Source organism: Rattus norvegicus, chromosome 3 (assembly GCF_036323735.1).
Source record: "Rattus norvegicus strain BN/NHsdMcwi chromosome 3, GRCr8, whole genome shotgun sequence".
NCBI lineage: Eukaryota > Metazoa > Chordata > Mammalia > Rodentia > Muridae > Rattus > Rattus norvegicus.
In genome coordinates, this window is record NC_086021.1 from 164,628,120 (window position 1) to 164,654,787 (window position 26,668).

General features: G+C 43.0%; 1 protein-coding gene across 1 annotated transcript in view; it reads right to left on the minus strand.

The window, feature by feature from the left end:
* Window positions 1-25,004, minus strand: part of Trpc4ap (transient receptor potential cation channel, subfamily C, member 4 associated protein) — a 70,978-nt gene extending 45,974 nt beyond the window's left edge. Inside the window, exons 1-3 of the mRNA NM_001100748.1 lie at window positions 24,798-25,004; window positions 5,839-5,967; window positions 2,579-2,695 (exon numbers count right to left, since the gene is read on the minus strand). Of these exons, the coding sequence (NP_001094218.1) occupies window positions 2,579-2,695; window positions 5,839-5,967; window positions 24,798-24,965 (414 nt within the window). The 5' untranslated portion in view covers window positions 24,966-25,004. The remainder of the gene's footprint in view (window positions 1-2,578; window positions 2,696-5,838; window positions 5,968-24,797) is intronic.
* Between the last annotated feature and the right edge of the window lie 1,664 nt (window positions 25,005-26,668).

Sequence of the window (26,668 nt, forward strand, 5' to 3'; positions counted from 1 at the left end):
AATGCCACGCTTCCAAACCTGAGGGTCCATGCCCCAGCTGGCTTTGACTGATAAAAACTGCTATACAGCCATTGGCTGGGCAGGGAGACTGGGGAAGACTTTTAGATTGTGCGGGCAAGAGACAGGGACAGAGGGGAGAGGAGGAGAATCACCATGACTTGGAGGGAGAGGGATCAGATTAAGAGCTGCAAGAAAGAAAACATCCAACAATGTAGGTGGAAAGGGAATGCTGCCCTATGTGTGGGGGTGGGGGTGGGTCCCAAAAAGTAACCGAGATGAAATATAGATTTAGAAGGTGTTGAGCCTGGAATACTGGAGGAAATGTGTGCTGGCCGCAGGAAGAACTGGAAGTGTACAGTCACTAAGCTAGTCAAGGCATATTAAAGTTAAGCCTGCTCGTGTGTGAAGAGCGACCCACCAGGAGCATGAAGCAGTTTGACTAATTCATCATTATAGAATGTGGGGCTGGAGAGATGGCTCAGAGGTTAAGAGCACTGAGTGCTCTTCCAGAGGCCCTGAGTTCAAATCCCAGCAACCACATGGTGGCTCACAACCACCTGCAATGGAATCTGATGCCCTCTGAAGATAGCTACAGTGTACTCATATAAATAAAATTAAATTTTGAAAAAAAATAGTGGATTTGTTTTTCTTTTTTTAAATATCAGCTTAGTAAAGACAAGCTACACAGAGAAAGGGCTTCTAGGTACTGGTGTGTTTTATTTACTTGAGTAGTAAGACAAAACAGAATTTATTTTGTAGAAATTACCAGTGTGCTCTTCTGCATCAAGACTAGGCTGATGTAACAAAATCCTAAAAAATAAACATGCACTGGGAGTAAACAGATGGCTAAGCAATTAAAACATAAAAATAAAAATAATAAAACATATAAAATAATAAAACATAAAAATAAACATGCACTAGGGGTAAACAGACGGCTAAGCAATTAAAACGCACGCGGCGCAGCCCCTGCACAGGACCCAGGTGGATTCCCAGCACCCACACGGCAGCTCATAAACATCTACAACTCCAGTTCTGGGGAATTTTCCGCCCTCTTCTGGCCTCTGCAGGCAAGTGCATATAAACTCACACAGGCATACACACTACTACATAATATATATAAATAAAAATAAAAACTTTTTAAAAAATGAGGAAGGGAGAAATGATGTAATTACAATTTGAAAAATAAAAGAAATAATTTAAATTTTTTAAATTTATTTTTATTTCATGTGTGGTGGTGTTTTGCCTGCATGTATGTCGGGGTGATGGGGTCAGAACCTAGAGTTACAGACAGTTGTGAGCTCCCATGTGGGTTCTGGGAACTGAACCTAGGTCCTCTGGAAGAGCAGCCAGTGCTATTAACTACTGAGATATCTCTCCAGCCCAAAAGAAATTTTTAAAAATACACACATCTGGGGTTGGGGATTTAGCTCAGTGGTAGAGCGCTTGCCTAGCAAGCGCAAGGCCCTGGGTTCGGTCCCCAGCTCCGAAAAAAGAACCAAAAAAAAAAATACACACATCTATACAGAATGTTTGTGATGGTATAGGTAAACAGATACTTTTGTAATTTGTTCCTGGTATTTAAGTTGATAAAAGTTGGTATAAACTGCAGATTAATAAATAAAAGACATATTTTGGCTCCAAAATGTAAAAAGTCCTTTAGCAGTATTGTTTGTAATTAAAAAAAAATGTGAAAAAACTAGTGTTCAACAGGAGTCCAAGCAAATAAACTATGGTATAATTACACCAAGAAATACTAACTAGATATTTAAAATATGGACTATTTAGGTGTACATGGAAAAAAGCAAAGTAGGAAAGTGTTCCGGATATACGGCCTGCCAGTGCATGTGAGGAGAAAGGAGACTAAGTTGGGGATGGGAGCATTTGCACATCACACACATCTAAATCAAGAACATCTCTGGTGCACACAAGACACTAGTGGTCACAGCAGCTTCCAAGGAAGACATGGGGACACCTTTCACTTTGTTATTAGTGTTATTAGCTAATAAGTTCACTTATTAGCACTTCAAATAAATTCTTTCAAAGCAAATACTACAGTGAGAGAATGCCATTGATCTGAAAGGTCAAGTCCACACCAGAGAAATGCTCATCAGGGCAAGTCTGAGCCACTGAGCTGATGACTGAAGGTGAATCCACAGAACTCACACTGTGGAAGAAGCAAACCACAAGAGGGTGCATGTGCGTGCGTGCGTCTGCCTGTCTGTCTGTCTGTCTGTCTCTCTCTCTCTCTCTCACACACACACACACACACACACGAATGTAGAATAAATTTTACAAGTTAAAAGTTAAGCTGGTGGTGGTGCTGACACATAGCTTTAATCTCAGCACTTGGGAGGCAGAGGCAGACAGATCCCTGTGAGTGAGAGTCCAGCCTGGTCTACACAGAGAGATCCAGGACGGCCAGAGCAACATGGTGAGACCATGTCTCGAAAACCAAAACAAACTTTTTCTTTTTAAGTTAAAAGATCTGAAGTACTTGATATAAAATCTGAATTTCTTCTTGCCTCTTGGTTTGAATTCTCAACAACTTAAGTACTAACAGCATTAAACAGCTACTTACATCAACGCCTCCAAATAAGTCAAAAATATATGTATTTGGATATGTAGCTTCTTGAGTAAATTTCCTGTCTTCAGTCACAAACGCCATAGCCTCCATAGAGAGAAGAGGAGAAATCTCCTGGATCAAAAAAAGTACAGATTCCATTTTAGAATTTAACAGAAAAGACACTAAATATCACTATAATATTCATTTTAGTAACAAAGTGAACCCCCGGAACACAAAGCCAGCCCTCAATGAAGTATTCAGGACCCTTGGAGTCTTTTTCCCATGGAATCTGGCTGCGGTGACTGATTTCATAACTAGAGTACAGAGAAATGACACAGCACAGTTAGACATCAGCCTTACAAAGGGCTAGCCCACTCACTGCCAGGCTGAGAAAGCCCAGCAGGTAGCTCAGGAAAGCTAGGATGTGTAGCCTTAGTCATCTCCAGCAGCAGCTTGCATGGTACCAGGAAGGCCATTTTGGAGAGTCCAAACATCTTCAGGTCCTACAGTAAATACCACAGGAAGCAGATGAACTTCTGCTCACTGAGAACTGCTGAGAGAAGATGGTGGCAGCTACTTCATGCCACCAGGTATTGCAAGAAACAACCAGTTCTGTAGCCATAAGCAGATCTCTGTAGGACTGTGAGCTCCTGAAGGAAGTGCTCAGTGACTTCTCCAAGTCAAAGGCATTCTGACGGTCTTCCATGGCCACCCAAAGGGATCTCTATGTCACTTGTGACATTTGGCCCTTTACTTTGTAACTACTTAGGAACCTCGGGTTTTATCCCCTAGACTAATCGGGGACAAAGGGAGCGCCTCTGAACACTTGGACAGATTCTTCTTTGTATTCCCTCCTCTAAGCCTCAAGGCAGAGGAGGTATTCAGCACAGTAGGTGCCTGCAGTAGATCTCAAACTCTGGGAGGGGCATAGCATCCTTTGTTCATAGAACACAGTAACAGACAGAAAGAACTCTTGGCTCTCTGCTCCTCCCTCTTCCAGAGACCCACATCTTCTGCAGTGCCAGACTCATCCCAGACAAGATGGTGAAGGTCAGTGTGAATGGACTTGGCTGTATTTGGCTCCTGGTTACCAGGGCTACCTTCTGCTCTGTATTTGGGAAAGTGGACATTGTTGCCATCAACAACCCCTTCACTGACCTCTACTACATGGTCTACATGTTCCAGTATGGCTCTACCCATGGCAAGTTCAACGGCACAGTCAAGGCTGAGAATGGGAAGCTCGTCATCAACGGGAAGCCCATCACCATCTTCCAGGAGCGAGATCCCGCTAACATCAAATGGGGTGACGCTGGTGCTGAGTATGTCATGGAGTCTACTGGCGTCTTCACCACCATGGAGAAGGCTGGGGCTCACTTGAAGGGTGAGGCCAAAAGGGTCATCATCTCCGCCCCTTCAGCTGATGCCCTCACGTTTGTGATATGTGTGAACCACGAGAAATATGACAACTCCCTCAAGATTATCAGCATCACCAACTGCTTAGCCTCCCTGGCCAAGGTCATCCATGACTTTGGCATCATGGAAGGGATCACGACTACAGTTCATGCCATCACTGCCACTCAGAAGACTGTGGATGGCCCCTCTGGAAAGCTGTGGTGTGATGTCATGATGGCCCACAGCCTTGGCAGCCCAGAACATCATCCCTACATGCACTGGTGCTGCCAAGGCTGTGGGCAAGGCCATCTCAGAGCTGAACGGGAAGCTCAGTGGCATGGCCTTCCATGTTCTTACCCCCAATGTATCCATTGTGGATCTGACATGCTGCCTGTAGAAACCTGCCGAGTATGACACTAAGAAGGTAGTGAAGCAGGCATCTGAGGACCCACTAAAGGGCATCCTGGGCTACACTGAGGACCAGGTTGTCTCCTGCGACTTTAACAGTTGACTCTTCCACCTTTGATGCTGGGGCTGGCGTTGCTCTCAATGACAACTTTGTAAAGCTCATTTCCTGGTATGACAATGAATACAGCTACAGCAACAAGGTGGTGGACCTCATGGCGTACATGGCCTCCAAGGAGTAAGAAACCCTGGGCTACCCGCCCCAGCAAGGACATTGGGAGCAAGAGAGAGGTGCTCAGTTGCTGAGGAATCCCCGTCCCAACTCATCCCCCAACACTGAGCATCTCCCTCACAACTTCCATCCCAGACCCCATAATAACAGGAGGGGCCTAGGGAGCCCTCCCTACTCTCTTGAATACCATCAATAAAGTTCTCTGCACAACCCCCCCTCAAAAAAAGAACTCTTGCAGAACACTGTGGTTTCAAGTGTTTGCAGAATGAATGAAGAGAACCACACACCAAGGTCACTTGGATATTAATTTCCCAATCCTTCAGAGACATTTGGCAGGTCTTTGGGAAACGCCTTTATTTTTTGTTTTTTGTTGTTTTGTTTTGTTTTGTTTTGAGAGACAATCCCAGACTAGCTTGGAACTAACTATGTAGAAAAGGATAGATAGCCTTGTCCAACTGCCTCTGGCCTTCCAAATGTCGGGATTAAAAGCTTGCAGTTACCACACCCAACTTGGAAAGCATTTTAAGGCACATAATTACTTCTATAAATCAGACTGTGAAAGGATGAATATATAATATCTCTTCCTAAAGAGAAAAGCTAAGTTTATTTTAAAAACAAGTTTAGGATAACCTGTGAGATATCATAATCAATGCTTTGCCTCTGAAGAGTACTGTACTATTCAGTGTTGTTATGATTGCAAGCTTACACAGGTTACAACTGTGGCTCCAGCTGCTTCTCTAAATTCGTGTTTGGTTCAAGCTCAAGTCAGAAGCGATGAGTGTGAGCCAGCACTGAGACAGCACTCAAGGTGGAAAACAAGTGTCTGGAACAATGTTATAGCACACTCAACCTGACTGGAAGTCTAACTTACATTTTACATTAGTGATAATTGTTGAGAGTCATAAAGCTCCTCCCAAGAGCCTCCAGTGATATAGGGCCTTTAAAATTCTTTTCAAAAAGAATGCCATCTAGGGACAGGAGTAGGGATAGGGGCTCAGGATACAATTCAAGCCTTGCATGTGCAAGGCCTTGGGCTCAGTCCCTAACTCCACAGGAGGTGGGGGTGAGGGAAACACTCAAATTCCTAGGCACTGGAATAACGAGTGATTATTTTCTTCTTTTAATGTTTCGGAACTTCTCCAGTGTTCTACAGCTCATATAAAGAAAGCTGGCTATTTTTAAAAGGTCGATAGTTTGGGGAATCTGAAGACCCTGAGCACAGCCTCTCTAAGGCCCTATCAGTTACCTTGAGAATGCTTTGGCACTCAACGAAGTCACTGTGCAGATGGCTGGTGGCATACAGCTTAAGGAGCAACTGAGGAATTCCACTCCATTTGGACAATTTGTCCCTCTCGGTCAAAAAGGTCTCAGTGAACTGTGAATAAAAAAATAAAAACAAAGGAACATTTACTGTCAAGGAAGAAGTTTTGGCAGAAGAGAGCAGTTGACTTCCAAAGAGCCAAGGAAGCAACTCGGAAGTGCTCTGAAGGTATCTTCAGGCACTTAACAACAGCTGACAGTGCTGTAGTCTAAACCTAAGCTTCTGACAGAGCACTGTTCTGAACCTACCCTGCTCGCCCATCTATGCTTTCCCCAGTGCACACCTGAGTCCAAATTCAGCTGTGTTTTCTCTACTTGATCTCCCCTGCCCAGAGGGTCTCTCCCAGGCTTTTCTATCTGAAATGCTGTTTTCCTTCAAACAGCAAGACAACAAGGGCCAGCAAGATGACCCAATGGGTAAGGCTGGTTGTCACACTAGCCTGATAACCTGACTGATCCCTGGAACCATGTGAAGGGGAGGAAGGGACTTATAACACCGCATACCATCCTCTGACCCCCAAAGGCACAGCACAGCACAGGGATATACACACAATTAAACATTTAAAGAAACCTTTTACTAAAATTTTAAGTTATTATTTATTTTATGTATATGGGTGTTGTGCCTACATGTAGGTCTGTACACAACTTTTGCCTGGTGCCCATGAAGGCCAAAAGAGGGTTCCAGATCTCCTAGAACTAGAGTTACAAACACAGTTGTAAGCTGCTGTTTATAAAAGAACTTTTAAAAATCCTGAACTACATAGTGAGTTCTAGGTCAGCTTGGACTAAAAAGACCCTGCCTCAAAACAAAGCAATAAATGGATGGGTGGATGGATGGACGGATGGATGGAAGGATGGATGGACAGACAGAATGGATAGATAGAGCGAGGGAAGGAAGGAGGAGTGGGTGGATTGATAAAGGCAGGGGATGAGAGATGGCTCAGTGGTTAAGAGCATTTTCTATTTTCACAGAGGACCCACATGTGGTTCCCAGCACACATGCTGGGCAGCGCACAACCACAAGTAACTCCAGTTCCAAGGACCTAACCTCCTTCCAGTCTCTGCCTGCACCCACACGGGTGGTCAGCACTCACATGACACAAATAAATAAAACTTTGTTCTTAAAATACAGGCCAACAGCTGGAAACTTTAGCTGGCTTTCCTTTCTCTCCTTCCTAAGGCCTTGGGGCCTTCATTTATCACACAGTTCCCAGTTCATCTGCCCCTTCCCTTTTCTGGACCACAACTACTCCAGAGCAGATACCAAATGAGAAAACACACAGAAACACATACACGCAGACACACACACACACAGATGCACACACAGACACACACACACAGAGAGACACACCCACACAGAGACACACACAAACACACAGACACACAGACACACAGACACATACACGGATACACACACAGACACACACACACACAGACATACAGACACACACACACAGACATACACAGACACACACGCGTGCGCACACACATGCACACACACACACACTCACTCAACAGCACAATGACAGAACATGAGCAGATTATAAAGATTCACAAACATTTCACCATTGCAAGCACCATATATAAAACTTCTGTGGATCAATCAAATCAAAAGCTTCTTGTTACAGTTTGTATGGAGCAAACAAACCTTTAATAACGTTGGGTTTATCTGAATACACATGCCCCATGATAATGAACAAGTCTCAGAATTCTGTCTACACCTGCGTCTTAGATCATGGCACGAGGGGGAAACAGAAAGTGCTCCGAAGAACGCTTTTTCTTAGGGTGAAACACAGGAAAATACTACTTCTTACAACAAAAATGTCTGGACAGCAGCAATGGTATAGTGTTTAAGCTCAAAAATCAAGCTAAAAAAAGGCAAGAACTTCTTTCTTCCTTTTCCTTAAGCAAAGCAAGAAGCAAACCTATAGCTTGAGGCCCTGCAGAAGCCATTCTTGCAGAGTATCTGTGCACTAAACAGTATTTCAAATGGGGAATCACAAGCTAATAATCTACCATGAGAAACTAGGGGAAATAAGCACAACAAAATAAAACAGGGCAACAGAAATAAAAGAAATTAAAAGCAGAAAACTACACAAACATTGATAATACCTTTTATTTCAAGATTTTGTGAAAAGGTCAATTAACAGATAAATGTAACTACAGCTTCTAACAACTGGCTAAGGTTATTAAACTCAGGAATGAATGAGAGAATCTTACTACCAATGACCACAGCAGGAGAGACTAGCAAAGTACTGAAAATGACCACATGTCAACAGTCTAGATAAGCTAAAGGAAATGACCAGGAGAACACGGGCTGTGAAACGGGCAGCAGCAGGCAGACCTGTAAGACCTGAATTAGCGATGATTCACACAGCAACAACTAAGACCTCCAGAAAAAAGCCGAGATCCAGACCAAAGGCTTCACATCATACCAAACATTTAAAGAAGAATTAACACAAACACCCAGATTCCTCAAAATAGGTGAGGCCAGTAGTCTGGTAACCAACCTAGACAAATACACCACAAGAAAACTGCAGGTCAGTCTCTCTTACCAATATAGATGCAAAAACCTAGCAACACATACAGCAAAAGCGACCAGAAATAATTCAACATACTAACTGTTACATACAGAAAACCAACAGCCTACAGGTCACCTCAGGGTTTGTCAAAAGACACAGGAGAAAAATGGCAACAGCCAAACATGCTTTCATGATTAACACTCTGCACACACTTGAAGCAGAACAGAACATTCTCAGTCAGCTAAAGGTATTTACAAACTAACATCATGCTAACTAGTAAAGACGAATGTTTTCCTCGTAAGACAAGAAAAGACCTAAAGATGCCCATCCTTACCAACTGCACTTAACGATGTACTAGAAACATAAATGTGAACATTGGGGAAAGTAATGAGAGACTTGAACTGGGACTATGGGAACACTGTTTGTAGATAACATAATCCTGCTTATGAACCACACTTAGAGTAGCATTAGAGTAAAATAAGATGTTTGCCCAGTATGGTGGCACATGCCTTTTATCTTAGCACTCAAGGCCAGCCTGGTCTAAAAAGTGAGTTCCAGGACAGTCAGGGCTCTGTTACACAGAGAAATTCTGTCTCAAAAGCAAAACAAAACAAAACAAAACAAAACAGAGATATTTAACAGCATTAGTGCAAGACTTAAAAAAACCTAAACACTGTTAAACTAAACACTGTCAAAAGATATTAAAGGATGCTCAGAACACCAAGGCAGGAGGATCTCAACTCCAAAGTCAGGCAGTGAGAACCTGTCCAAAAAACAAAAAACAAAACAAAACAACAACAACAACAACAACAAGAACAAGAACCATGGAAAAACATTCCATGTTCAGGAGGTGATTTTACTGACTCGAACAATATCTTCCATACTGCTTATTATTACTAAAACAATAGTCCGTTGCTGCTGATTTGATGTCATTCCTACCAAGGCCCAGTTGTCTTCACTGTAAAAATCAATAATTTACTACTAACTCTCATGTGGGCATGCCAGGGACCAGGACAGTCAAAACCGTCTTGAGGTTGGAAGAACCACAGTCCCGAATGGCTGACTTGTAAATTCATCACAAGGCAACACCAGTCAGGACTGGAGTAACAGACTGGGCATAAAGAAAGACCACACTGGTGGAACAGCAATGACACTGACACTCCCCAATGGTTACGCAGTGTTTGCTTTGCTTGTTTGTGAGGGATTTGTCTGTCTGTGTTAGGCTGTGAGACAGTCTAATTGTGCAGTCCTGACTGACCAGAACTCTCTATGGAGAACAGTTCGACCTCAAATTTACATAGATCTGCCAACCTCTGCCTCCTGAGTGCTGGGATTTAAAAACAGGTGCCATCCACCACATGCCAAGGTTAACTGTTTTGTTTTGTTTTTTTGACAAGACTGTCAAACCATAGAACAATTTCCTCAACAAATGTTACTAGCCCAAGTGAATATCTCTAAACAAAAAAAGAAAAAAAAAGTGCTTGCAAGTATGAGGATACACGTTCAACCTCCAGAACCTACTTAAAAAAACAAAAATTAAAAAAGCCAATGTGATAAAATAATTCTAAAGGAAAAAAAAAAAGCCAATGTGGTAGGCACACTTGTAAACCCAGAGCTGCAGGGCTGGAGACAGGAGAATTCCCTGGGCTGACTGGTTGGCCAGACTGGTCTACTCAGGGAGTTCCAGGTCAGTGAGAGACCCTGTCCCCAAAAACGAGGGCAATACCTGAGGCTGTCCTGTCATCTACAAACACACATTTGTGCAATTGCACCTGCAAACATACAGACATACACACACACTCACACTGGCATGTGTGCTTGCACACACACACACACACACACACACACACACACACACACACACACACACACACACACCCCAGAAGAGAAAAACTGTTATTAGGTATACTGTCTGAAGCCACACAGCAAAAAAACAGAAAAAAAAATTTAAAGCACAGAAAAGGGGGTTTAAAAAAAAAAAAACATACCAACTACTGAATTCAGTGATGCTATTTTTTGAAAGTAAGGGAAAATATAAATTTTCTCAGACAAAACTTGACCTCTCCTATCAGAAATATGAAGGGTAGCTCTTTAGAGACGAGGAAACTGATACTGGTGAGAATCTCTGTAGCTACCTGTTTCTTGTAATGTGTAGTCTGTACACTATACACAAAGAGGGTTGATGAAACAAACAGATGCAAATTAACTTTTTAAAATCTAAATCAATCCAAAATGCAAATAACAACAGTATCAGGTGATCATAGCACCTGGAGAATGACCCGAACGGCAGCAGTATCATAAATGAGAGGGGACTGGGATGCTTGTTCTACCCACAAACTTAACACTGCCTGACTGTTAGAATGCTCCAAACTCCAGGACAACCAATACAAACAAACCACTATATAACATCATATACACACCCCCTTTGAAGCCTACGTTAGCCTCAAACTAGCAGCAATCTTCTGCCTCAGCCTCTGGAATGCTGGGATTACAGATATAAGCACACACCCAGCTAAAAATGACTTCAAAATAAATATGATTGGGGGCTGGGAACATGACTCCCTCGGTAAATTGTCTGCCACCACAAGCACAAGGACCTGAGTTCAGATCCCAGCATCCACTGAAAGCCAGGTGCGACAGCATATAGTTACAACCCCAGCACTGGAGCTCAGTGCCCCAGACAAGCTCAACAGACAAGCACCAAGGCGAGAGGGAGGGAGGCCATGTCACAAAAACAAACAAACAAACAAACAAACAAACCAAGTGAAAAGTGTCAAAGCAGGCAGACTGGAGATCAAACTTTTGTCTCCACACATTCATGCACACACATGGGAACACAACATCTACAAACATACATAAACCACACATACACACACAGAAGCATAGCTAACACACTAAATGAGGAGTCAACACAATCATATAATGCTCAATTAATCCACAGAAGCAGAGAAAAATGGAAGGTTAAAAAAACAAATCCAGTGCAGCTTACGTGCTTACGTGTGGTAGAATCTACCTCTTATGTCACCAACACTGTACAAGTCTATGCATGGTCAGACACACCAATGACAGCTACCAGTTAGACATAATTACAAACAGTATCGATTAAAAGTCTATGAGTGAAATATAGTCACACACACACACACACACACACACACACACACACACCCAACCTGTCAGTGGAATAAGAGGGAAAAAGTCAACTATATGTTACCCAAGAAAACCCCTTTCATAACAAGAGATAGCTCATGGTTAGGTGCCTGTACCACTCTTGCAAAAGACCCAAGTTCAATTCCCAGCACCAACATCAGGCAGTTTACAACCACCAGAAACTCTACTTCCAGGCGGATTCTACTGCTTTGGCCTCCTTTGGTAACTGCTTCCTATGTACATACCCATCACAGACTTATACAAACACTCACATGAGACCCTATCTCAAAATAACAACAATATCAACAACAACCAGCCATGTAGAGAGAAGCCCAATGGCGAAACACTCACTGATCTTCTAGAGGACCTAACTTTGGTTCCCAGATAAGGCAGATCACAACCATCTGTAACTACAGTTCCAGAGGATCTGATGCCTTCTTCTGACTTCCATGGGCACCATGCATGCATGCAGTACACATATATATGTGCAAGCAAAACACTCATACACATAAGATAGATCTTTAAAAAACAATAAAATAAAATGCATGGAGAAAAAGAAATCATGCTAACACTAAAGGAAAGCTTAAAGAGTTGTATGAAGTTTCAAACAACACAGAGTTCAGAAAAGGGAGAATTGTTAGGAATAAAGACAGCCATGACAGAATGCTAAGGGGTCAATTCTCCAAGATGACATGGTAGTTCCTAACATGTGTACCGGACAGTATCCTATCAAAATACAGGAAGCAAAACCTTGAAGAACTACCGAGAGAAACTGATGAATTTTTTGAACTTCATGAATACTCAACCAGACAGGAAAATCAGTAAGGACAAGGTTGGCATGAGTGCCACCATCAATTAACTAGGTCTGACTTCTGCAGCGTCTGTAATCCAACAACAGAGGAACACACACCATTCTCAAAGTCACATGAACAGTCAGTCACCAAAGACAGACCACATCCTTGGCCACAAAGCACACCTTGGCAAGTTTCAAAAGTAGCAGCTGGTTCTTCCTGTAAGCGGCCAGAGGTAAGCTGTGAAGATGGTTCGCTACTCTCTTGACCCAGAAAACCCCACAAAAACCACGCAAATCAAGAGGTTCCAACCTTCATGTTTACTTTAAGAATACCTGGGAAAGTGCCCAGGCCATCAAGGGTATGGATACCAGCAAAACCACCACATATCTGAAGGGCGTCACTTTAAAGAAACAATGTGTGCCATTCTGGTGGTATAATGGTGGTGTCAGTAGGTGCACCCCAGCAAAACAGTGGGGCTAGACACAGGGACAGCAGCCAAAAAAGAGTGCTGAATTTTTGCTGTACATGCTTAAAAATGCGCTTAAGAAGTAATGCTGAGGGGTTGGGGATTTAGCTCAGTGGTAGAGCGCTTGCCTAGGAAGCGCAAGGCCCTGGGTTCGGTCCCCAGCTCTGAAAAAAAGAACCAAAAAAAAAAAAAAAAAAAAGAAGTAATGCTGAACTTAGGGTTAGATGTAGACTGTCTGTCACTGAACACACCCAGGTGAACAGGCACTTAAGATGGCGCTGACGAACCTAAAGAGCTCATGGCCGGATTAACTCATCCATGAGCTCCCCCTGCCACAGTAAGATGATCCTCACTGAGAAGGAACAGATTGTTCCAAAGCCAGAAGAGGAGGATGCACAGAAGAAAAAGATATCCCAGAAGAAACTGAAGAAACAAAAACTCATGGCACGGGAATAAATTTGGCATAACATAAATGCAGACAAGAGTAGCAACTGTATCAAGTGTGTTCTCAAACCACCACGTAAGGTGTCTAGAACTAACGGATAATAAACAGTCAAAGATATTTGGAGATGAGACAACTATTCTAAATAACTGAGTCAAATATGCCTCAAGAGAAATGTAAAAGTACTTTGAGCTAAATGAAAGATAAATTATCAAAGTTTGTAAGATGTGGCCGAATCTGTACTAAAAGCACGTGTTAGGAAAGAAGAGACAGCTCTGGCCGATAGCCTAGGCTTCTACCTTAGCACATCAGAGAAGGAAGAACAACTTAAGTCTAAAGCAAGCAGAGGAAAGAAAGAAATGACTCGAGAAGAAACAGTGGAGTCAAGCTGACTATGGCAGCTCAGACCTCAGACACTTGCTGGCTGAGGTAAAAGCACACCCGAGTTTGGCACCAGCCTTGGGGCTGACTGAACAAAGCCTGGTCTCAAAAGGATCTCCCCTGAAAAGCAAAAAGAAAGGAGAAAAAAGGAAAGGTTAGATTAAAAAACAGGAAATCGGGGTTGGGGATTTAGCTCAGTGGTAAAGTACTTGCCTAGCAAGCGTAAGGCCCTGGGTTCGGTCCCCAGCTCTGAAAAAAAGAATTAATAAAAAACAGGAAATCTATAGAGAAAATATTTAAGTAAAAATTGGATCTATAAAGAAAAATAGAACCAATAAACTCTAGCCAGGCTAATTAATCAAGAAAAAGGATACAAATTACCAATGCCAGAAATACATGGAGGGTCATTATCCCAGGGACATTAACAATAAAGTAATTCTGTTAACAACTCTATGACCAAAATTTTATGAAATTAAATGGACCATTCTTTGAATGGTACAATCAATAGATACAGAAAGAGAAAAGAATATGTTGACAAAACCATCTATTACAGAAAATGTACAAATAAAAGTGGGCAAAGTCTCTAAACAGATATTTCTCCAAAGGTAATAGACAGATGATCAGGAAATGCATAACAAACCATCAGTGCCAGTGTCCTCAGAGGAGAAGCAATCAAATCCACAACAAGCTATGGCACGCCAGCCAGAACCATAACCACAGAGACAAAAGGAAGTGTTTGGGAAGCTGAGTGTGGTGCACACCTTTATTCCCAGCACTCGGGAGACAGGGACCTCTGTGAATTTGAGGACAGCTTGGCTTACAAAGTGAGTTCCTGGACAGCCAGGACTGTTACACAAAGAAACCCTGTCTTGGAAAAAGTAAAATAAAAAATAAAATAAATAAAAGAAGGGGTTGGGGATTTAGCTCAGTGGTAGAGCGCTTGCCTAACAAGTGCAAGGCCCTGGGTTCGGTCCCCAGCTCCGAATAAAAGAAAAGAAAAATAAATAAATAAATAAATAAATAAATAAATAAATAAATAAATAAAAGAAGTGTTTGGGAAAGTCTGGGGAAACTGGAACTCACTTTCACTCCAGGTAGAAATAAAAACTAGCACAGCCACAGTTTAGCAAGAACTGAAAAATTCAACTTACAGCCAGGAAGAACAGTGTGACTCTAACTTTGGACGGTAGAGAGGTAGGAGGGTCACACAGATTTAAGGGCCTACATGAGCTTCTTAGCAAGTCTATTTTAAAACCTAAGTGGTGCAACTTGCCGGTTACAAGGCAAGTTAGGGATAGGTCTCTAGCAACACAGACATACACATACACACACACACACACACACACACACACACACACACACACCCCAGAATTATATGACCCAGCAATTTTCTTCCTAAACAAATGTCCAGAAAAGTGTTGCACGCTTACGACAGCATTTATCTTAGTAAGCAAAAGTAGAAACTGTGTGCACCTAACTGGAAAACAGACAATATAGAGGGCATCCATTTGATGGAATATTATTGGGCAAGAAGTGATACATATAACAAATAAATCTTGAAGTTTATGCTACATGAAAGAAATCGGACACAAAAGACCATATATTGTTTGATCCTATTACAAAAATATTCAAAATGAGCCAATTCAAAGAGATAAAATATAAGTAAGACTAGCTGCTGCCAAGAGCCAGAGACAGTACTGGAGAGTAGCTGCTACAGGCACAGGGCTGGTCTGGGTTTCAGTTTAGCCTGTAACCTATCCTGACCACAAACTCTCTATGTAGCTGAGGATGGCCCTGAACGCGGACCGTCCAGCTTTTACTGTCCAAGTTCTGAGATTAAGAGCATGCTGTGCTCCCTCCAGGCCATAATCAAGTTCTTTTGTTGTTGTTTTCGTTTTGTTTGTTTGTTTTGTGAGCAAATGTTCTAAAACACTGATTTTCGGTAACCATAGCTTTGTACAGCAGCCACTGATTACTGACTTACGAATGGGGTGTGCATTAAGTCAACACTTTAACAAGGCTGCTATGAAGACTAAATAATGTATGCAAGCGAACCCGTGAAGTGACAGAAAAGCCCTAAAACCATTTTGGTGACAGCTGCATAATTTTCTAAATGGATTTTTTTACTTATTATTTTATTTGTATGTTCATGGGTGTTTTCCTGCATGTATTATGTACATCACATTTGTGCCTGCCTGCAGAGGTCTGTAGAAGGCTCTGAATCCCCTAGAACTGGAGCTATGTACAGATGGTTGTAAACTGCCACATGGGTATTAGGAACTGAACCCATCTCCTGAACATCAAGTGCCCTTAACACCAAGCCATCTCTCCAGTGCCATAATTTGCAAAACAAACAACAATGAACAGCTACAATTTCTTTTTTTGCTTCCTTCCTTTCTTTATGTATCTATTTATGTGAGTGCACTGTTGCTATCTTCAGCCACACCATTACAGATGGATGTGAGCCACCATGTGGTTGCTGGGAATTGAACTCAGGACCTCTAGAAGAGCATCTCTCCAGCCCACAATTGGTAATTTCATTTTGGTTTTTGAGACAGAATCAAATGAAGTCCAGGCCAGCCTCAAACTCCTGATTCCCTACTTCCCTTACCAAGTACTGGGATTACAAGCATGAGTAAATTTGGTTCTTTTGTTTTAAGTCTCAATAAAATTATAATTTAAAAGAAACATCAAGGACTGGGGAGATGGCTCAGTCTCTAAAGCACTTGTCTTGCAAGTGTGAGGATCTGAGTTTAGATCCCCAGAACTGACTCATATTTAAAAAGCCAGGCACGGTGGAATCCACTTGTAACCCCAGCAACGGGAGAGGGATAAGAGCTTCCCTAGAAGCTTGCAGGCCACCTAGCCTGGCTATGTGGTGAAGGTCAAGCCAATGAGAGTCTATGCTTGGAACAAAAAGGAAAGAAGGCATCTGAAGATGGACACCTAAGGTTGTCTTCTGACTTACACATACACACTATGCATGCATGTACCTGCACTCACCCCCACAAACACATACATGTATGTGCATGTACACACATACACTCACAAATAATATTAAGGAAGCCCAATAAGGAACACAGAACCAATATGACATTTGAAAAGCAAGTATCATATTAAATAAATATATCTAAACCCCCAAATGTCAGTTAATACAGTAAAATTTAAAAACAAAGTAAGTATGCCTACCAGAGAAACATTTTAGAAAGCCTGAACATAACAGACTGGAAAATAATGTGATGTAAAAGCACACACCAGAAGAAAGTGGTGGACCTGTCATCAGCAAGAAACTCAAAGCAAAAGGCACTCCCAGAGAGCCAGGCTGATGACACAAACTGGTAATCCTAGTGCCCAAACGCCTGACGCCAGAGGACCGCCATGAGTTCAAGGCTGGCACGGGCTGCGTGGCAACATCTGTCTCACAAGTAAGTAAATAAAGAACATGTCCAGAGAGAAGCACCTCATGAACATAAATGGGCCAGTCTTGGTGAGAGGCACAGCTAAATGACAAAGCAAATCCATACACTTCAGAAGATATTCTGAACCTTCAAGCCCTTGAGCACAGGCAGGCAGAAATCCTTAAACAGGAAAATTACTTAATAGAGTGAACTATAATAAAACTAAGCCTTTATCTTTACCAACAGATCTTTTTGTTGTTTTTTGAGATGAGGGTCTCACAAACTATGGAGACCAGGCTGACCTTGAACTCAAAGATCTTTCTGCCTCTGTCCTTTCTACGACTGGCTCATCAAAAGATCTTTATAGATTAAAAAGGAACCATAGAATGAGAGAAAATACCTACAAGACATCTCTTCAATAGGTGCATATACTCAGCTGGATGTGGTGGTGCATGCCTTTAATCCCAGTACTCGGGAGACAGAGGAAGATGGAGTTCTGTGAGTTTGGGCTAGCCTGGTTTACATACAGAATTCTAGGCTAGCCAAAAATAGTGAGACCCTATTTTAAAAAAAAAAAAAAAAAAGCAGCCAAAGACTTCTAGTTAAGTGAAGATGAAAACAGGGCCTGGAGAGATGGCTCAGTGGTTAAAAGCATTGGTGACCTTTCAGAGGACTCAGGTTCAATTCCCACCACCCACATGGTGGCTCACAATAACCTGTAGTGTCAATTACAAGGAACCCAATGCCCTCTTCAAAGATCCTCAGACACCAGGTATGCACATGGTACACAGAGGCGTTCATACAGGTAAAACACTCATACACGTAATTTCTAAAAGGAAATTAATAATAACAAAACTAGGGGTTGGGGATTCAGCTCAGCGGTGGAGCGCTTGCCTAGCGAGCGCAAGGCCCTGGGTTCGGTCCCCAGCTCCGAAAAAAAAAAAAAATAATAACAAAACTATACAAAATATTTAAATAGGCAATTCACTAAAGGGGGTGTCCAAAATTTGCCAATAAACTTCTGAAAGGGAGTTTACTTCATTAACTCACCATAAATTAAACCTATAGTTATTAATACCATTAAACACCTAAGGGGGGGAAAAAACTCAAAAACCCTAAATATACCATCCAGGTGGTACAAATACATACAAAATACACGATCAAGTGTCCATGTCACCATTATCCATAATAGTCCCCAACCTAGAAGGATCCATTCTATTTCTCAAAAATAGATTGTCCATTGATAGAGTAACAGACCAAAACAAAGATGGGCAGAGTGTAGCTTCACCACCTTCAGAAGAGAGTCTAAAAACAAAACGTGGCTTAAAAGAATGCATTTGCTCAAAGGTGGAACATCATTGTTTACAATATTAAAAAAGTAACTTACAACTCAGAATGAGACCAAATTACAAGTACCAGAATAAAAGATATTTTTGAACATGTAAACATGAAAAAAATTAGCATTTGTATGCTCTTTCCTGAAGTCTACTTCAGAGTGTGTTCCCAGGAAAGGCAGATACAGATTTAAGAAACAAGGTCTAAAACACAGCAAAGTCCGTATAAGACAGAGTACGATGCCCTGAATTCGATGAAGGGAAGTTTCAAGAACCCAGCAAAGAGGAGGTTGGAAAACTTACCGAGCCAAGCAAAGCACCCAGTTGTAGAACTGCGGTTGACTATGCGTATAGAGAGAGCAGAGCACATGTCAAAGAACACGGTTTCTGCCAGGGAAAGACCAGAAGGCTCCACGTGGTATGCACGTCTTTATGCGGTATCCTCACTGAATATAAAATGCACCACATGCCTGTGTCTGAGCACTTGGTCCCGGGCCAGCTGTACTCTCTGGAAGATGATGGAGCCTTTGGGACTTTGACCTACATAGCACAAGTGGAGGCTGGGGACAGCTCTGGAAGGTAACACCAGGGTTGGTTCCAGCCAGAGCAATCTGCATGCAGTCCTGTGCTCCCTCCCATCATGGACTCCTCCCTCTGCCAGGCCATCCTCTCCATGGAGTACTACACTCCTAAAGTCTCCCTCCAGCTGCTTCCCAGTGACCAACATGTACAGTGAACAGCAGATACAGTGTCATTCCAGAAGTTAGAGGTAGGAGGAGAGAGGAATGACCATGGAAATAAGCTGATGTCTATAAGGAAGGAGACTTCCTAGAGTCTAACTTCAGTAGTGAGCACATGGCTACAAACATCTGTCAAGCCCCATAGAACCAAACACTGAAAATGTTTCTCAATGATAGAACACATGTTTAGCACATGCGAGGCCTCAGTTTCATCTCCAGCATGAACAGAAGGAAAGTGAATTTTACTATGTATGCATCTGTACATCAGTTAAAGACAACAAAGGACTACTTTTAATATCAAGGAAAAATATACTAAGGCAGTAACTGTTAGACATACATGGCTCTACATAAACAGTAATTACATCAACAGCAGAATGTAACTACTTGATACCAACATCCAGAACTGATATACTGGGAGAATGGTAGAGACAAGTGACATACAGATGCTCATCTTTTCCACGAGGAGGAAAATACATATCATCACATTGGAAAGTCAAGAAACAGCTTCAGAAACAAGTTAGTTAGAAACCCTGGCTCTCTGGCTTCTTGGGTCCGTCTCCTACATGGTCACAGCTACACTATGGACAATGGCTGCCTTGGGAGAAGTGAAGTGGAGTGCAGAGTGTGTGGGGCTGGGCATTGCTGTGGTCTGTGATAGCCTCATGATTCCCAGAGAGCCCAACACTCGACTTCAGAAGGAACTTTACTACCAAACATTGCTTACTAGATATTTAAAGTACAACAGGCACAGTAGCCTGTGGCTATAATTAATCCAAGCACTTTGGAGGCCGAGGTAGGAGGTGTGCCATTAATTAGAGGCTATCTGAGGCCAGCTGGGCTACACAGAGAGATCTGTCTCAGAAATATAATCAATAAAAATAATTACTTCCACTTTGTCTCCTTTGCGAGTAGCCGAGCCTGTGATGAGAGAGCCACCATTCAGGCATCGTCACAGCTGAGTTACTGGCAGGTGTCATAGGGGGTTTTTCTCTTCAAGCACTTGTGGTTGACAGTTTACAGGAGTGATAACCTCTTACATCATGTTCCCTAAGCTGTCAGCCTGTTTAGTCAATGTGACATCTCCAGACACTCACAACCTTCACTGACTGTCTTTACTGCCTTCCTTTTGAAATAGAAGCAGATTTCTGTGAAAGCAAATGTGTATCTTCTTTGTTTAATCCTAGGCATAAGGTAGCTATAATCTCAGAATAGCAAAGTACAGGCACACAGACATTTCAAAGGATTATCAATAAGACTAAATATAGTGTTCGGGTAGTCTAAAAACAAACATTCACCATTAACACTTGCATCCTATGCAATGGTGTTTGTGTGGTTTCAACACAGATAGGAGTGTATCTTAGGGTTTGTGAAATTAACAGTATTTATACATTTCTGGGACTTTAGTCATCCAGGAGGGTCTTCCTTTCTTCCTCTCTTTTTCCCTCTCAGAAGGGGTGTAGCTTTTGAGTCAGGATCTCTCTATGTAATCCTGGCTGGCCTAGAACTCACTCACTATGTAGACCAACTTGGCCTTTGAGTAATCAATACTTCTCCTGCCTCTGCTTCCCAGATGCTGGAGTTAGCAGCTGTAGGCACCAGCTGACAAGTGTCATATGGGAAAACCTGTTTTCCAAGGTGTCCTCAGTCTCAAGCTGCCCTTACCAGGAAAGAAAAGTTTTTTACTTAAGTCACTATGTTTCAAACCCTAGTTAAAGACTAAAACAAACAGTAGCTACAGAAGAAAAAAAAAATTAAAGAGGGGAGGGGGTTGTGGGAGAGTATTTGCCTAGCATGTACCAGGACCCAAATTTGATTCCAAGCAACACAATGGAGGGAGGATGGGAAGGAAGGGAGAGAGGGTCTAAAGAAAAAAAGTAGAAAGTAAAGACCGGTAAATCTAGAGTGATCATAAAGGATGCAATAGCAGCACTTGGGGAGCAGAAGGGATCCCATAACCAAGCTACAGACTATCTGAGGATGGTGGCCAAGGGATGTACAGGGGCACCATCCTAGAGCACAGTTTATCCAGTCTATCTTCCCCTCAACTCCACTGGCCTTGCAGAAATCATGTATCCCCGTCATACAGGAAGTAGATTTGACTCCACAGCAATGGGTAGCAGCTGGGAGCTTCAAGCATAGCACTTAAAAGACCCGATTTGCTTTGAGCATCGAACGCACAGGTGAATATGAAGGCCTCAATAAGCTGCAAAGTATCCTGGCATATTATTACCTTGACAGAGTCAAAGAAAGGTCGGGAAGGGAAGGCAAATAAACACCCAAGCAGGACTAGTCCACTCTAAATCCTGTGACCTACAGTCTTATCCTAGGCCGCCCTGGTGTCCCACTTACAGAGAAGGGAAAGATGGAGGGAACGTGGGAGCTGGTGAAAGAGGAACCCAGATTCTGTTCTCTACATATTAAGTTTGAGTTGCCCACTAGTTATTCACATGGACATGCAGAGCAGGTGACTGGAAATACCCACTCGTGTGGGGCTAAAGAGAGTCAGAAGTGGAAATAAACACTTCATCAGAATAGAGCATTCGTTAATAACCATCAGAATAGAGCATTCGTTAATAAACGACAACCTTTCTGCACACTCGTTATACTTCAGCTACCATTTTCAGTGTTTGCTCCTAAAAACTCCATACTCTTAAGAGGTTAGGTCCTATGATGATCCTTATTTTACAGATAGAGATATTAAATAACCTTCCCAAAGACAATAAAGCAAGTATGTACCAGGTCAGGCTTCAAATCACAGGTGACCTGACTCTGGTACTCTTAAAGGATTACTGGAGAGTGACTACAGACAGACACAGACTGAGGATACAATATTCTAACTCAAATAGTTTTCCTAAAACCTTCCTATCAAGGGCTTGGCATGGTTTGAGTCTCTGCAGATACAAAGAAAAATAAGACACTCTCAAAGACTGCTAGCTAAGAGTAACTATCAAATAACCAGTATTTGGCACACTGGCTAACCTTTCTAGACCTATAGTCTCACCTGACACTCATTACTACCATTTTAGAAATAATGAAACTGAGATTTGAAGAGACTGATTTAGCTTAGAGGCACTGGCTAAAAAGGCTGGAACTAGGATTCAATTCAGGCCCATTTTACTGCAAAATCCAGTCTTTCCCAAGGAAAGTCTACCATATGGTATTACTCAGATAAACCTTCAGGGCATTAGTCGTACTTACAGCAAGACAAAGGAGAAGGGTGGGTATCTGGGGAGGGGCCTGAAGAGTTGCTCAGTGGATAGATACGGTTTCAGGTTTATAAACTGAGAAAGTTCTAGAGACCTGGTATGCATCAGTATGAGACTAGTAAACACTACTGATCCTATAGTTTCAAACAGTTGTGATGATCAGCTGTTATATGTATTTTTTATTTAAAAGATGTCCTTAGGTAGGTGGTGCTCTTGTTACTGCCCAGCCTGCTGCCCCTCACAGTGCACCTAATAAATTTGTTTTCTTCCCAACTCCACCGCCCCCTCCAAAGTTTTTTAAAAACTTGGCACTTTCCTGTCTGCCATATGCCATAACCAATATGCGTACTGTGCTATGAAAATATGGGTGAGCAAATAATTTATTCTGCGTATCGGGAGAGAGAGAGAATAAAAAAAAAAACACTGAAGAACTCTGCTGAGAAAGACAACCATGAGATGTGAAGGTCTCCACTTCGTTATCACTAGAATTTGGGAGACAGGAGTTCTAATCCAATCTCTGAAATAGCTCTCACACCTTTACAAAACTACCAAAGAAATATGCAATCACAGACTAAGAAGGTAAGCAAACTTTAGGGATTTACAGAGTAATAATGGGGGCCACGATGAACAGCCAAAGGCTCCAAGAATATTTTAGTAACCTTCTAATCCAGTTCCCTAGCATTCCAGCACTGGAGGCAAATCGTTCTCCAAAGTTGCCTCACTCAGCATGTTAAAGAACTTCCATGGCTCACAGCTCTTAGTGATCATCTGCAGGGAAGTTAGGAATCACTGCCTAACCTTGGTAAGCCTCGGTTTCCTCGTCTGTGTTAAGAGATGGATTCAACATATAGCTCAGACTATTGAAGATTGCTGGGTGTGGTAGAATACCTGTAATCCCTGCACTAAGAGGGCAGAGGCAGAACGACTGTCACAAGTTCAAGGCCAGCCTCATCTAATCAAGGCCAGTCATATACCTACATAGTGAGAGCCTGTCTCAAAAGTAAACTCAATTTCAAAAAAAGCCAACACCCTGCACACTGACTAATCTTTAAAGGATAGTGAGTCCCCTTTCTGCCTGTCCTGACATACTACTCGACTCAGTGAGGTATTTTGGCTTCAAGGACAGAGTAAGTATTTCTCACATCTTCTAAGGCAGATGCAGAGGAATACAATGAAGAAAAGACTGCTCATCTACAGTTTCTATAGAAAAATATGGCTACCCCAAAGTGCCTCTTCATCTGTGACCCTACACAAATACAGACCATCTCACCTTTATCTCTTCAGTTCATTGGGTAATAGTCAAACGGATCGAAATTAACTTTAAATATGTAGTGGTATGTTAAGAAAAATCTCATACCTATTCCCTCATCTGCTCACCTAATTCCTGTCCCTCTCCCATCAATACTGTTTGGTCCTTTATATATCCCTCAAAACGATATACAAAGCTATCTTGAAATTAAGCTAATGTTTTCTGGGTCCACCTGGGAGAACGAAGAAAAAGTGAAAGAAGTCATCTATCCTGCTTTATTCTAAGGTTGTGTCCTATACCCCTCAACAGACATACATACACCCCAACACCACATGTATAGGACATCAATTGGTGTAAAGATGAGCTAGGCATTAAATATAGCAATAACTGATGACCCTTCAGCCCTTACATGCACCTGAAATACCCTAACACTTGACACGACTATCTCCTCTGAATTTAACAATAACCTTAAAGGGTGAATCAGAGAAGGAAACTACGGCCCTGAAAAGGTAACTTGTCGAAGCAAGAAAGAGAACAGGGCTTTGAACTAAAGTTCTTCCCCCAAAGCATGTATCCCTACGTTAGTAAAACAGTCTTCTGCACCCGTTGGAGTTCAGCCTAATGTGGGAGAAAGGCGTGAAAAGGGCAGACAACAAAGAAATATGCAATTACAGGCTAAGAAAATAGTGCAACAGAAAAGGAATTGGGTGATCTGATAGAATAACAACGGGGGCCTACTTTAGAAAAGGAGGAGGAACGTTGAGGCCTCTGAGAAGATGACATTTATGATAGGCTTGGGAACCGTTTGGGGGGGCGGGGGTGCTGCAGTGAAGAGGACCCCGACCTGCTTACAAGGGGCAAACACGAGACCAGTAGAAGATGAAGCCAACTCGCCAAGGTCCTCCAGACACGCAGACGTGGCGCAGGGAAATGAGGATCTAGAAACTCGGCCCAGGGCTTATTATACGCGCCATCAATACCCCAGGCAGTCCGATCCCACTCGGCCCAGACCCGCAGGCCTCCGAGCTGGCCGCTGCCCCTCGTCCCACCGTGGCTGACAGCGTCCGGACGGCACACAGGACAGCGCCGCGGCCAGCCAAGGGGGATCTGGCCGGTCCCGCAGCGGCCTGGAAAGGCCTCTTCCCCGGCCCCTGGCCAGCTCCAGCCTGGCCCGCCCCGCCCCGCCCCTCCGGGCCGGCCTCGTACCTGCACCGCTCGGACCAGGCCTCGGCCGGTGAGCTGGCCCTGCCGCAGCTGCAGCAGGATGTTACCCGGTCGCGGCCGACCTCCCCAGCCGCCCCACGCCGCCGCGGTAGCGGCCGACCGCCTCCCCCGGCTGGCCCCAGCTCCAGCCGCTGCGGGCGCTGCCGCCATGTCTCCTCGTCCGACAAACAGGAAGCAAGCGGTCCCGAAGCCGCGTCGATTTCTACGGGGCGGCGGAGGACTCTATATCGCCCCCAGTGGACTGACGCGGAGGTGCAAGCCGCGTGGCAAGGGCTGTACGTGCCCCAAGGCCTTATGGGAATTGTAGTCTTTGCGGAGGGTGGGCAGGTAGCGGAGATGCTGCTCTTCCTGGACCACCCACTTATTTTTCTCCCACGTCCCACTTCCAGCATTTCTACGAGGTTGCTCCAAGTGGATGACCGGTCAGTCGCTGCGTGCACAAGGTCTCAAATTTTTCGTCTAGTGGGAAATGATGCAGCCCAGTGGCCAGGGAAGGATTCTAGGCCCTAGGCCAGAGTTGACACTTGACAGATGTCCTCTTCCGTTTACAACTGACTTTAGCCAAGTCACTGCACTTTACCCCTAGCCCTTAGTCCATTCAATATTTAGGCCCTGGGAGCCGGATCAGTCAACTAATATTTTATTAGAATTAACAAATATGTTTTATGTAAATGATACATAAAGGACCATCAATGTGCTATGGCTTATTCGAAGAAAATGGCAAAAAAAATTTTTCATTTACAGATGTCAATAGTTTCTAAAGGCACCAGCTGTACTCCTCACACTGAATAGACAGGTGAGGTGGAGGGTGAGGTGACAAGTAGAAACGCAGAGGACCCTGTTAGGGAATGAGGATTTCAGGGGACCACAGCAAATCCACACAAATAAAAGCAATTGTCTATGTCGTTCAATGACAGCCATGATGTTCAATGGAATAACGCAAGGAGACAGGATTGGCAAACTGATCCCCTATGAAGTAGAACATTGCCCTAATTTTCCCCACAAGTAGAACTGAATTCACATGCTTGGACAAACCTCTGTAGCAGGGTTGTGCAGACTCTCTCTCTCTCTCTCTCTCTCTCTCTCTCTCTCTCTCTCTCTCTCTCCACTTTCTCTTCTAGGAGGTAATCTTGTAACAGAATGAGAAGAGTTGAGTGTGTCAAATTAGGATGCCTTGAAGTTTGCTACTTGTAACTAAGGTGGATACAATTTGTTGCCCAAACCAGAAGTCTTTAAAGAGTGGAATGATGTAGTAATTGCAGCGGAACAACAGTTTATGAGCACTGCCAAGGCCAACTAGACTGCGGTTGTCATCTTCATGCTCACTTACAAGGTGTGGCTCCCTCCCACCTCCAGCAGATCACTGCCAGGTTGCCTAGTTTAAAGCAAATAAAATAGGATCTGGAGAGCTAAGTCAGTGCGTAGAGGCACCGGCTGCCAAGACTGTCGGAGACCTAAGTTGTTGGGTCCCCTGAACCCATATAGGTGGAAGGAGAGAAATGATTCCTCCAAATCAAATAATTGCCCTCTAATCAATCAATCAATCAATCAATCAATCACTCTTTTACACACACACACACACACACACACACACACACACACACTTTGAATGTAATTTTAAAGTTAAGAAAAATTTTTATTGAAGGAGCAAGAAGAGGGAGGAGGGTTTGGAGGGAATCAAATGATACAATTGTACAATAATCTCAAAAGTAAAAGAAATAATTTTTTAAAAAAGGAAAAACTTTATAAAATAAAAGCCATAAAACTGCATTTTTAAGTGAAATTGTCCCATCATGAAATCTGTATGAGCCAAATAAAACCCTGTGTGTTTGTGATTGTTGGAGGAGAATCAG